The sequence below is a fragment of the Acinonyx jubatus genome, chromosome E4 (genome assembly GCF_027475565.1).
Source record: "Acinonyx jubatus isolate Ajub_Pintada_27869175 chromosome E4, VMU_Ajub_asm_v1.0, whole genome shotgun sequence".
In the NCBI taxonomy this organism is placed as follows: domain Eukaryota; kingdom Metazoa; phylum Chordata; class Mammalia; order Carnivora; family Felidae; genus Acinonyx; species Acinonyx jubatus.
This window is the reverse complement of record NC_069395.1, coordinates 707187-719641: the sequence shown is the minus strand read 5'-3', so window position 1 is coordinate 719641 and position 12455 is coordinate 707187. Positions and strand designations below refer to the sequence as shown.

The 12455-nt window shown below is 58.0% G+C and overlaps 1 protein-coding gene across 2 annotated transcripts in view; it reads right to left on the bottom strand.

Moving 5' to 3' along the window:
• Positions 1-12455, bottom strand: part of IL6R (interleukin 6 receptor) — a 40907-nt gene that overhangs the window by 13535 nt on the left and 14917 nt on the right. For both annotated transcript variants that reach the window (XM_027048711.2, XM_053208809.1), the window contains exons 3-6: positions 11518-11641; positions 9739-9920; positions 9334-9500; positions 8741-8882 (exon numbers count right to left, since the gene is read on the bottom strand). In XM_027048711.2, the coding sequence (XP_026904512.1) occupies positions 8741-8882; positions 9334-9500; positions 9739-9920; positions 11518-11641 (615 nt within the window). The remainder of the gene's footprint in view (positions 1-8740; positions 8883-9333; positions 9501-9738; positions 9921-11517; positions 11642-12455) is intronic.

Here is a 12455-nt window from a genome sequence, read left to right as displayed (position 1 = left end):
TCTTGGCTTCGACTCGGGTCGTGATCTCAGGGTCCCGAGTTCAAGCCCCTCGTCAGGCTCTGTGCTGACAGCACGGAGCCCTCTCGGGATTCTCTCTCTCCCTCTCTCTCTGCCCCTTCCCAGCTCGTTTTCTCTTTCTCTCTCTCTCTCAAAATAAACAAACATTAGTAACAAAATACCTTAAAATTAAGTCTCACAAAATGAGACTTTTTAAAAGTCTTAGGTGACCTTGATGACCATGGGGCCCTGATTCAGACCATTCTGTCCCCAGAGAGAGAAGGTAAAGTCTTTTGCGTTGTTCTGAATAAAAACCATTTCCGCTTTACAGACGGACACACTGGGGCTCAAGGGCAGTCAGGCCAAGACCACCAGTAAAGTATCACGAACGTTGCCGGCACCAGCCTTTGTGGACGGCCACGACGCACCAGCCCCGAGGGGTCCAGGTGCCTTCAGTTCTGTCCCGTTTTACACTCAGCGTCCCCAGGAGGCAGGCACCGTGTGCTCAGGTTTACAAAGACACTGAGGCTCAGAGAGACGTTGCCCACATCAGGGAACGCATTGTGTTTTCCTGTTTAGGCAAAAGCATTTCTATTTCCTAACGTCTCCCTCCGGCCGGCGAGTTGGGCGAGAGAAAGAACGCACACCCGTGTCCCTCACGTCCCCGTATCCCCGTGTCCCTCGTGTCCCGCGGCCCCGGAAGTGGCTGTGGCGGTAACGAGAGCCTGCATTTACGGAGCACCTACCACGTGCCAGCCTCCTACTTCACACGACTTCACAAGTCCAGGCTTCAGGACAGCACTCGGTCACTCTGTCACAGTCTCGTTACTCACCCCCATTCTACAGACGGGGAAACAGCCACAGGGACGTTCAACAACTTGCCCAGTTTTGTAAGAAGTGACAAATCTTTCTGGCTCTAAGAACGCACTTTTTTTCTTTATTTTAAAACCATCTCTAGATTGAACATTTCTCAGATTCAGAGTCTCTATCTTACTCATCTCTGTGAACCTAGTATTTAACACATTTTTCTCAAGAACCGTGTAGTTAGTAAAATTTCGATTATGGAAAAGCACTTAGGAAAAAGACTACTTGAAACATGAAGCGTGTTGCCACTGCGGGTTTTCCTTGTGTGGCTATTTCCGAGGCGACAGGAGGCACTTTCACATTCCTAACAAAATTAGTGAACACACATGAGTTTTGGGCGTTTTTTTCACACGAGTTCTTAAAACAAGAAACTTCTTTCCGTTAACTTGAGGGTTGGTCTGAGTCTGTCTGCTCAGGTTTTGGAACAGAGAAGTCCAGGGTAAAGAAGGCAGAGGCCTTCAGGACCGATAAACAGATAACTGGTCAAGACACCAAACCTCTCTTAGACACCGTCTCCTCACTTCTGAGCGAGGCGGACAGCTTCCTCCGGGACGGATCACCTGAGATCACACGCGCCGAAAGTACCCCAGCCTGGTGCACGATATTTGTTTTAAAACGGACCTGGGGTGCCTGGGGGGCTAAGTCAGTTGAGTATCCAACTTCAGCTCAGGTCATGATCTCGCAGTTTGTGGGTTTGAGCCCCTCGTCGGGCTGTGTGCTGACAGCTCAGAGCCTGGAGCCCGCTTCGGATTCTGTGTCTCCTTCTCTCTCTGCCCCTCCCCGGCTCACACGCTCTCTCTCAAAAATGAATAAACATTAAAATAAATAAATGAATGAATGAATGAATGAATGAATAAATAAATAAATAAAAACTGACCTCAGAATTGGGAACAAAGAACGTAACAAGTCCTGGGGGCGGGGGTTGCCTGGCTGGCTCAGTGGGTTAAGCGTCCACCTCTTGATTTCAGCTCAGATCACGATCTCTCAGTTCGTGAGTTCGAGCCCCACCTCAGGCTGTGTGCTGGCAGCTCAGAGCCTGCTTGGGATTCTGTCTCTCCAGTCCCTCCCATGCACTCTCTCAAAATAAATAAAGAAACTTTGTAAACATTTTTTACAAAATAATAATAAGTCCTGGGGATGTGACGCACCGTACAGCGACCACAGTGAACAGTGCCCACATCGCTTATTTGAAAGTTGCCGAGACTGGATCTTAGAAGTTCTCATCACAAGAGACACACTATCTGTAACTATGTGTGGTGACGGACAGACGGTGTGATCATCATTCAGCAACATATACAAATACCAAGTCACTAAGTTGTACCTCTGAAACTAACGCGACGTGATATGTCAATTATATCGCAACAAAACCGGGGAGGTGCAGAGAACATACATTTTTTTCTAAGAACATATTTTTAAATTGCATATTATGACCGGTTAAGGGCAGGGCTCAGGGGTAGGAGTACAGAGAGCGAGACAAGTGGGCCAGGAATAGAAAGTGGAAAAAGAAAAAGGGAGGCCGAGGTTGCAGAGAGGTGAGGGGACAGGGACAGGGGGACGAACCACAGAGCCAGACGCCCGCGGGAAGGGGGCCAGGGGACAGCTGTCTGCAGGGCCACCCACTCTGGGCTCAGTCCCTGCCTCCCACCTGCCTACACAGGCCACAAAGCACCCACCAGAAAGTCAATCACTGCTCCTCCCGTGGTGCGAACACAAAGCCCTCACGGAGGCGCTGACCGTCCCCTGCGGCCGGGCCCCAAGCACCCCTGGGTGGTCTGCAGAGAGCCCCCTAGTCTGAGGCCGCAGGAAAAAACCTTGGGGGAGCAGCTTGGCTGCCGAAGCGTCTCACCCCTTCTTCGTGACACGGTGGAAAATGCCAATACGGCCACAGCGACACTTTACTTAACTATTCGCGTCCTTACTGAGCAAAATTAAAAGTTGGCAACCACAGGGCGCCTGGGGGCTCCGCCCGTTGAGCGTCCGACCTCGGCTCAAGTCACGATCTCGCGGTCCGGGAGTTCGAGCCCCGCGTCGGGCCCCGTGCCGACGGCTTGGAGCCCGGAGCCCGCTTCGGATGCTGGGTCTCCCCCTCCCTCTGCCCCTCCCCTGCTCACGCTCTGTCTCTGTCCGTGTCTCTCTCCCTCTCTCTCTCTCAAAAATGAATGAACCTCTAAAGGTTGGCAACCTTATATGGCCCTAAAGCTCTCTTCAGAAATGTCACAGCCGGTGGAGGCCCAGCGCGCAGGAGTGAGTGCACCGGGCAGCGCGCAGGCAGGGCTCACCGGGGCGGTCCCCCCAGGTGGTGGGACACACGTGTGCAGGTGCCTGGGGCCGCCGGAATGGGGAGGTGAGTGAGCGGCCAGGCGTGGGGGTCCGCTGGCCGCCGCCCTGGGAGGCCCCTCGGGGCACAGCCTCTGCAGAAACCTGTGCCCGACGGGCTCCCAAACCCCGGCCGTTCCCACCTGGGCTCGGGGAGGCCCCCAGCTCCGGCCTCGGGACACCCCAAAGGCTCCTGTGCCCGCAAGCCCCAGCACCCGCCCGGGGCCAGGCTGCACGCGGTGAGCATGCTGTGGGAGCGGGTCCGAAGGGCTGCCCAGGCCCCCGCCCCACGCTCGCTCTGCAAAGGGGTTCGCTCGATGCCACCCTGTCGGGGCCGCGGGAGGAGGGGCCTGGAGGGCGGCCTCCCACTCGAGAGGGGCTAACCGCCCCTCTCACTTGGGGGGCTCACTTGGCCTCCCGGAGCAGCTCTGTGGCGGGGCGGGGGGGGGGGAGGGATCCAAGCCGCACGGGCCCTCTCCACCCTGCACCAGCCCCCCCTGCCTGGAACAGGCCTTCCGGCACCTGCCTTATCCCAAGCCACCTTGTGCAGGTGCTGGACCTTCTGCTCGCTGCACGGCCGGCCTGCTGTCCCCTTCTCTGTGGGGACAGTCCCACACACCCTCCAGGACTCGACACAACCCCTCCCCCCACCCCTGTGAAGCTTCCCTGGCTCTGTCTGGGCCGCCCCGCGGTCGCCGCGGCCCCACAACGCCCCGTGTGCGGAAGGACATCTCCTCCCCGGCTTCGTGCAGACTTTCACCAGGGCTCTCGGTCCCGGCCGGCCTGGCGGCCGCACAAGACAACCACCGGATCTCCACGCTCTGACACGCCAGGACAGGAGACAGTACGTGCCCGGCCACGAGCAGACAGGCAAAGCGACACTGGGCGTGCTCATCGACACCCGCCTGCCCTGCGGGACCCGGGCACAGAGCACCGAGCAGGGCAGCCGGGACCCATGCGCACAGAGGACACGCCGGGCGCACACGTTGGCTCCCCCGACCCACGCGGGTGTGACGGCACCGGAAGCCGGGACAGACTGGCAGAAAGTACGTCACCAGGAGCATTTCCTTCGGAAAACAGGCTGCAGCTCGTTTTACAGACGACTCCCCGAAGGGAACGAGACGCACCACAGCGTCCCCACTTTCCCCACGGCCCGGCCGAGGCTCTGACGGGTCACCAGCCCTGACTCTGCGCTCCGCCGTGCTCCCCACGACCCCCGCGTCCCCAGAGGTCAGCACCCCCAGGCCGAGGCCAGGGGGCAGGCGCGGCCTGCACGCAGGGGTCCTGCGCTTGGGGAGCGCCCTGGTGCCAGGGCACAGACAAGCCCAACGGCCCTGGGACTGTGCTGGCGGTGGGGCGCTAACCCTCACTCCCACGGTGCTCCCTGGTGTCCAGCCCAAAGCCCCTGGCACTTCCCCTGGCTCTGCCCTCCACAGCGGGGGAACAGCTGGCCGTCTCTCGGCGTCTTTACCGCTGGGGCTCTGGAGACCCCCCGAAACCACACACGCACAGGACGGGGTCTCCGCGCTTCCGAGGCTGATGCGAGAAGCAGCCAGGTGCGGTGTGTGAGCCCCACGCTCGCTCCAGCCACAGGAACGACGGCGAAAACGTCAGAGGCTGTCCTCGGGGCTGGCGCTCCCTCTGTGGGGACGGGGTCAGTCATTTAAAGAGGGACATCCGCAAGTGAGACCCGGTGCGGGAAAAGGCAGCCAGACGGGGAGCCCCGCGGGTCGGGCCGGCTGCACCACAGCCTGGAAAGAGAGAGGCAGGCGGATGCGGGGCCCGGAGGCCCACAGAGCAGACCAGCTGACGGGCTCGGGTTACCCCGGAGGGCAGCGCTGGGTCGACACGAGGAAGAACTTTCTTCTTGAACAGACACTCCTCCAAAGAAGATGCACCCGTGGCCAGAAGCACACAGAAAGTTGCTCACCACCACTAATCATTACGGAAAAGCAAATCAAAACCACAGTACTGCCTCACGGCCAGTGGGACGGCGAGTCTCAAAACAAACAAACAAACAAACAAACAAAACCGGAAAATAACAAGTGTCATGAGGATGTGAAGAAACTGGAACCCTGTTCGTTGCTGATAAGAACGCAAAACGGTGCGGGGGCGCCTGGGTGGCTTAGGTGAGCAGTTGAGCGTCTGACTCTTGATTTCGGCTCAGGCCACGATCTCACGGTTTGTGGGTTCGAGCCCCGTGTCGGGCTCTGCACTGACAGTGCGGAGCCTGCGTGGGATTCTCTCTCTCCCCATCTGCCCCTCCCCTGCTTGCACCTGCACACACGCTCTCTCTCAAAATAAACTTAAAGAAAGAAGAATGCTTGGGGCGCCTGGGTGGCTTGCTTGGTCGGTTAAGCGTCCGACTTCGGCTCAGGTCACGATCTCGAAGTCCGTGAGCTCGAGCCCCGCTTCGGGCTCTGTGCTGACAGCTCAGAGCCTGGAGCCTGTTTCACATTCTGTGTTTCCCTCTCTCTCTGCCCCTCCCCTGTTCATGCTCTGTCTCTCTCTGTCTCAAAAATAAATAAACGTTAAAAAAAAAAAAGAGAGAAGACTGTAAAATGGTGCAGCCACTGTGGAAAACAGTCCGATAGTTCCTCAAAAGAATTAAAAATAGAGCTACTATATGATTCAGCAATTCCACTTCTGGGTCTGTACTCAACAGAACGGGAAGCAGGGGACCAAACAGATACATACACATCGTGTTCACAGCAGCATTTTTCACAACAGAGATAAGGTGGAAGGAACCCAAGTGCCCGACCACAGAGGAGCAGTTACGCAAGACGCGGTGTCTTCATACGATGGAATATTATTCAGCCTCAAGCAGGAAGGAGATTCTGACACGTGTTACACAGATGAACTCGACGCTACGGAAACAGGCCAGTCACGAGGACAGACGCGGGGTGTCCACTTATACGAGGCCCGGCAGCAGCGAAACGCATAGAGACGACGGCGACACCAGGGGCGGGGGCGGGGGCGCTGTTTAACGGGGACAGAGTTTCAGTTTCGCAGGATGAAGAGTTCTGGGACATGGACGGTGTGACAGCCGCACAGCGGTGTGGACGTGGGGACGTACTTTCTACCATTTTAATACACTTACAAACGGTTACCATGTACATTTTAAGTTTTGTGTACAAATTGCACCACGATTAAACATTTCTAAAGAGAAAGAACTTTCCAACAAAGCAATTTCTTGGAGCCCTTTGCGACCATCTGAATCCAGTGGTTGAGCGAAGAGGTGTGCGTCCGAAGCATTTCCCGCACACGGGGCTGTGCACAGCTCTCTCCCCTCGCAAAGGCTCCGGGGCCCCGGTCAGGTTCAGCACTCAGAAGATGAGCGTGTTTGGGCTCCAAGTGTGTACAAATCGAACCGTGGACAGGTCACCACAATCTAGCCTGAGGGATGTCCCAATGGATTTAAACGGTCCCCCTAAGTAAGAGAGAGGACTCAGGCCTCCCTCCCCACCCAAGTCTTTGCGGGAAATAGGCTTTGGGAAGAGGGTCCGGCAGAAACCTGCCTGCTGCCCCTGACGGACGGGTGACGGGAAAAGGGCCAGCGAAGATCTGAGCCTGCACCAGACGTTAAGCGCATCCAACTAGGAACAGCCCACGGCGACTCGTCCGGCTCCCCCGGGACACGAAAGGCACGGGCCTCATGTGGCAAAGCAGGGGGGGAAGGGGGAACGCCGCGTCTCTTCCGGGGGAAGAACACCAACCTCTGTGTGCGAGCCTTCCCCCCGGGGCTGCGGTGCGAGGATGTGCCAGCCAGGTGGGCCTGGGCAATCGCCTTTTTCCCCTCATTTCTACCTTTTCCTCTTTACCCACATGTCTTCAATAAACGGGTACTGTATTCCCTTTTTTGTTTTACTTGCCTGGAATTTAAGAACAACTCATTTGTTTCGATTGTGCTTCTGGGGTAATGAGAGCTCAGCCAGAAGCCCGTGTGGAAGCCGTTCTATAATGGAAACACTGCGAACAATGGACTGGGCTGCTGCAGTGGGTAGTGAGCTCTCCACCTCTGGAAGCATTCAACCAAAGGCTGGACGGCCTCTCTACGCACTGCGATCTGAGAAGTTCCTGCGCTGGCTCTGGGTCTGCTGAATCCTAATCGTTCACAGCAAGGAATCAAGATGTCTCAAGACATCTCAAATCGTTTCCTCAGGAAAAAGGCAAGGCAGCTGTGTTGGCCTGCTGCTCGGAGTTCGGGAGGCACCAGCAGAACGAGGAGCATCAGGCCAAGCAGCTTCCTCTGCAAAAGCAGGACTGGAGATGGCAAGTGGGGGACAAGGGCCACTGTTCCCAGAAGCCCTGCTTTGCTTCTTCGCCGTGAGAGCGTACTAACTTGATGAAAATTTCGGAAGTAAAGACAAGACACTGGGGCACCTGGGTGGCCCAGTGGTTGAGCGTCCAACTCTTGATCTCGGCTCAGGTCGTGATCCCAGTGTCATGAGTTCCAGCCCCACGTCCTGCTCTGTACTGATAGTGTGGAGCCTGCTTCCGAGTCTGTGTCTCCCTCTCTCTGCTTCTCCCCCCTCCCCCCCCCCCTCTCTCTCTCTCTCTCTCAAAAGAAATAAACACTTAAAAAAACATTAACCATGCAGTTACTACACAATACATTTCCAAAAGTATTTAATGTGAGAATGCTCACAGTATTCTCCCCCCACTCACACACATATTTAAGGAAAGGAAAGAAACCTATGAAAATGTTCTCTCTCACTGGTTTTCTCTAGGTGGCAAAAATACTGATGATAATATTTCTCATATTTTTGCAGAATTTTTCACGTTCTATCACAACCACAGTAATTTCAATCATTCCCCAAAGGCAATTATTTTTACCTGTGACATCTTTTTTTTAATGTTTATTTTTTTTTTTTAACGTTTATTTATTTTTGAGAGAGAGGGAGACAGAGCATGAACGGGGAGGGTCCGAGAGAGGGAGGCGTAGAATCTGAAACAGGCTCCAGGCTCTGGGCTGTCAGCACAGAGCCTGACGTGGGGCTCAAACCCACAAACTGTGAGATCATGACCTGAGCCGAAGTGGGACACTTAACTGACTGAGCCACCCAGGTGCCCCCTGATGTTTGTTTATTTTTAAGAGGGAGGGAGAGAGACAAAGCATGAGCTGGGGAGGGGCAGAGAGAGAGGGAGGCACAGAATCTGAAATGGGCTCCAGGCTCTGAGCTGTCAGCACAGAGCCCGACGCGGGGCTCGATCTCACGGACCGCGAGATCATGACCTGAGCCGAAGTTGGTTGCTCAACTGACTGAGCCACCCAGGCACCTCTGCCTTTAACATAGGAAATATTAGTAGGAAATGTTAGTAACTGTGGTTCACTAAATACAGCTACAGATTCTCTGAGGCGCTCCAGCTGTGGAGCGATCCCCCCGCCCCCCGCCACCGCCTGCGTCCCAGTGGCCGCAGGACAGCAGCACGCGTCGCCAGGGACCCACAGGCAGCACAGGAGAGGCCAGGCTGGCCTCTCTCCAAAGTGGCTGCTGTTTCAGCACTGGTTTTGGGCTGACTTTGCTAAGACCGGGGTACCCGCCCAAACCCCACTCGGTACCTGTCCACGGGGAGCCCGCGGCCTCCGGGCTCCACGCGCTCCAGGAGCCGTGCCCAAACTCCTCCCGGGCCCGGACCTGCACCCTGTGCCTCGCACCTCTCCAGGCGTCGTAGATGATGCAGTGATGCTGGAGCTCCTTGACCTGGGGTGGGGGGAGGGGGCTCGGGTCGGCAGCTCCCCGGGGACAGCGTGCCCTCGGCGCCCCGCGCCCCGGCTGCACCGTCTCAGGCCCCGTGAGCGACTTGGCCGCACCGTCACCCCTGCGGCCCAGAGCGGGCCAGGCCCCCCGCCCCTGCAGGCAGAAGCTGTGTGTCGTGACCACAGAAGCCCTCCTGTCATACCCACGGCACACCTGCCTCCCCGGGTCACACTCATCCTCCCACACAGAGCCTTGAAGAGGAGGGCCCCATGCCATCATTCCTGCCTGACAGACGGGACGACGGAGGCTCAGAACGGTTCAGGGACTCACCCACAGCCACTCGGGTGGCAACTCACAAAGCAGGACCCGGAGCCGTGTTGTTCTTTCCAGAACCTTCCCACTGCCCCCGAGGAACCAGTGCCCTTCTCCGTCCAGAAGTCGAAGGAGAACTTACCATCCACGTTGTGAACGTCTTCGACCGCTCGGCCCGGTATCGGAGCTCAAACTGCAGCCTGTAGAAGTAGGAGTTCCAGGACGGGGGGTCCCGCCAGGTGACCCTGAGCCAGCGGGGGTTTCCAGGCACAGCAGTGACGGTGACATTGACAGGTGGGTCAGGCTGCACTGTGGGGAAAGGGCAGGCACGCTCGAGCCGAGCCGGGGAGCAGGCAGCACCCCAGCCCGGCCCCCTCTCCCTCCCCCCTCCCCCAGCCCCCTTCCCCTCTGGCAGGTAAGGGCCCAGAGGCACCGGCTCAGCAGACCCCACAACCAGCCCCTCCCTGCCCCCCACGAAGTCTCGAGTGGCCCTCGGTCAGAGGGGACAGAGGCAGCTGAGGGCGGGGGTCCCAAAGAGCCTACTCACAGATTCCATAGCCCTCAAACGTTTGGGGGTGGCTGGACTTGCTCCCAGCAGCGTTGCTGACGCACAGGGACACCACGTACAAGGAGTTGTCCCCCTCAGGGACCGCCAGCTGGCAGGAGAAGGTCTGCGGCCCCGGAAAGTACCGGCACGGCTCCTCCGAGTCTCCCGTGGGGCTGGTCCCGCTGCACACAGGACGCGCAGCCTCACCACCAGCTCCTGCCCCTTCGGGGAGCGGGGCGGGCAGCCGGGCACACGCCTCCTGCAGGCCGAGTGCTCTTGACCCTCCCCCCCCCCCCAGGGGACCAGGACAGCCCTCACGGTCAGTGCGGGGATCAAGGCCAGGCCCGGTCACGATCACTATCACCATCACGAGGAGGGAGAGGGTTTCTGGCAGGCTGACGAAATAGTCACGTATTCGAGGTGAGTCAGACCGGGGCCTACCTGGCTCGGAGGCCTGAGACTTCCCCACTTACGACATGTGTGGGCATGCAAGGCCCCAGCAGCCACTCGCCCTGCCTCAGGGGGACAGATCACTGCTGATTCAGGTTTAGACCCCCGGCCCAGGGCAAATGCTCTCCTTCTGGGAAACCTGCTCCTGCGTTCCCAGTGGAAGTCATCGCCTCTTTCCCTCCAACACCATCCCACCTCCATCCGGGGTGGGGGTGGAGGGGCGGGGCTCTAGTAAGCGCCTAGCCCAAGGCTCTTGCTGACCTCACCCAGCACTCGAGGGAAGGACCGGGGAGACAGAACAGGGGGTGAGGGTGTCCCCACGTGCACGTGCCTCTTCCCAGGGGCCTGTGTGATGCCCCCAGGCGCAGGGCCCTGTGGTGGCTCCCCTCCCCCTTGGTCACTTCAGGAGGGGGCCCAGGTGCCAGCAGCTGCTGGAGGGAAGCATGAGCCCCCACGCAAAGTCCGCCAGCTCAAGCGTCACCTGGGTCAGCCCTCTGCCCCGAGCAGGCTGCGCACGAACACCTGCCAGGCCCCAAGCTGTCACCCGAACGACCCGGCTGTAGGTTCCAGATGGTCCCGATTCTCCCTATGGGCCGTGGTGCCTCTGCAGACAGGCAGTCTACACAGCTCTACGTGGAGCCCGAAGCATTAATATTAGCACGCGACACTCTGCCGACAGACCCGGCAGAGACCAGTCCCCCGGTGCAGTCACTGCTTGGATTTCCTGACGCTCTGAAAACTCAGCTCAGACTCCCTTGCAAACGCCCGGAGCAAGGGCTGAGGCTCTGGGACCGAGAGGGACTAACCACAGGGTCATCTTCCACCTCCTGCCCCAGCCCCGCTACCCCAGGCCCCAGCCTACTCCTCTCCAGGCCTTTCTAGTGGAAGGAGCCTGATAAAGGCTCCCAGTCAAGGCCGGTAAGGAGCCGATAAGGAGCCGGCCGGCCGCTCTCCTGGCATTGGGACATCTCTCCCTGGGGGCAACGCCCAAGATCTGGCATTTTGAATAAAACCAGACAGGCTGGGATGTGATTCCTAGGAGAGCAACTACCAGCAAGATGGCCTCAAACAAGTTAATCAGTCTCTCAACCTCAGCTTCTCCATCTGCTAAACAAGGAAAATGACCCCCGCTGGTGGCGTGGCTGGAAGCACAGCCCTGCCCCGCCCCGGCCAGTCCCCCGCTCCCTCCTCCCCACCCAAAGGATGACTTTGCATTGACGACAAGGATGTCTGGGAACTGCTGGCCGCCAGTGCCCCCCGCGGGGCTGCTGTGGGGGGGGGGGGGGGCGCAGTGAGGATGCAGACACACACCCCGACCCAGATACTCACAACTTCCTCACCAGAAGCGTGGCCCTGGTCGTCCCGGAGGGGGGGCTCCGAGGACCCCACTCACAGGCCACCTTGCTGAGGGGGCTCTTCCGGAAGCAGGTGATCTGGGGCTCCTCGGGAGGGGCTGAAGGGAAAGGGTGGCCCGTGTGAGGGGGGCACGGCCCTGAGGCCAAACAGCCCCCCCACACACACTCACTCATTCAATCTCTGCAACAACTCCAAGTAAGTAAAAAATTAACCACATTTGGGGCGCCCAGGTGGCTCAGTCGGGTGAAGTGTCTGACATCAGCTCAGGTTATGATCTTGGATCTCGCTGTTTGTGACTTCGAGCCCCGCGTCGGGCTCTGTGCTGACAGCTCAGAGCCTGGAGCCTGCTTCGGATTCTGTGTCTCCCTCTCTCTCTGCTTCTCCCTCGCTCATTCTCTCTCTCTCTCTCTCTCTCTCTCTCTCCCAAAAATAAATAAATATTAAAAAAAAATTAAAAAGGGGCACCTGGGTGGCTCAGTCGGTTGAGCGTCTGACTTCAGCTCAGGTCATGATCTCATGGTTTGTGGGTTCGAGCCCCACATCGGGCTCTGTGCTGACAGCCTGGAGCCTGCTTTGGATTCTGTCTCTCTCTCTCTCTCTCTCTCTCTCTCTCTGCCCCTCCCCCCCCTCAAAAATAAATAAAAAACATTAAAAATTTTTTAAAAATTAACCACATTTGCCAGCGAGGACACCGAGGGGACAGAGGTGAAGCCGTGAAGGAGGAGCACTCCAGGCCTCCTGCTGTCAACCCGGCCTCGGGCAGCAGGGTGGGGTCCCTGTCAGCCACGTGCCCCCACCCACGAGGAGCCTCCTCCAGTCTCACTGCTGGCAGATGTCAGTGGGTCTTCCCCTGTAGGTGTCGGGCCAAAGAAATAACAGCAGTTGGAAGGGACAGCTGGGGCGCTCTGAGC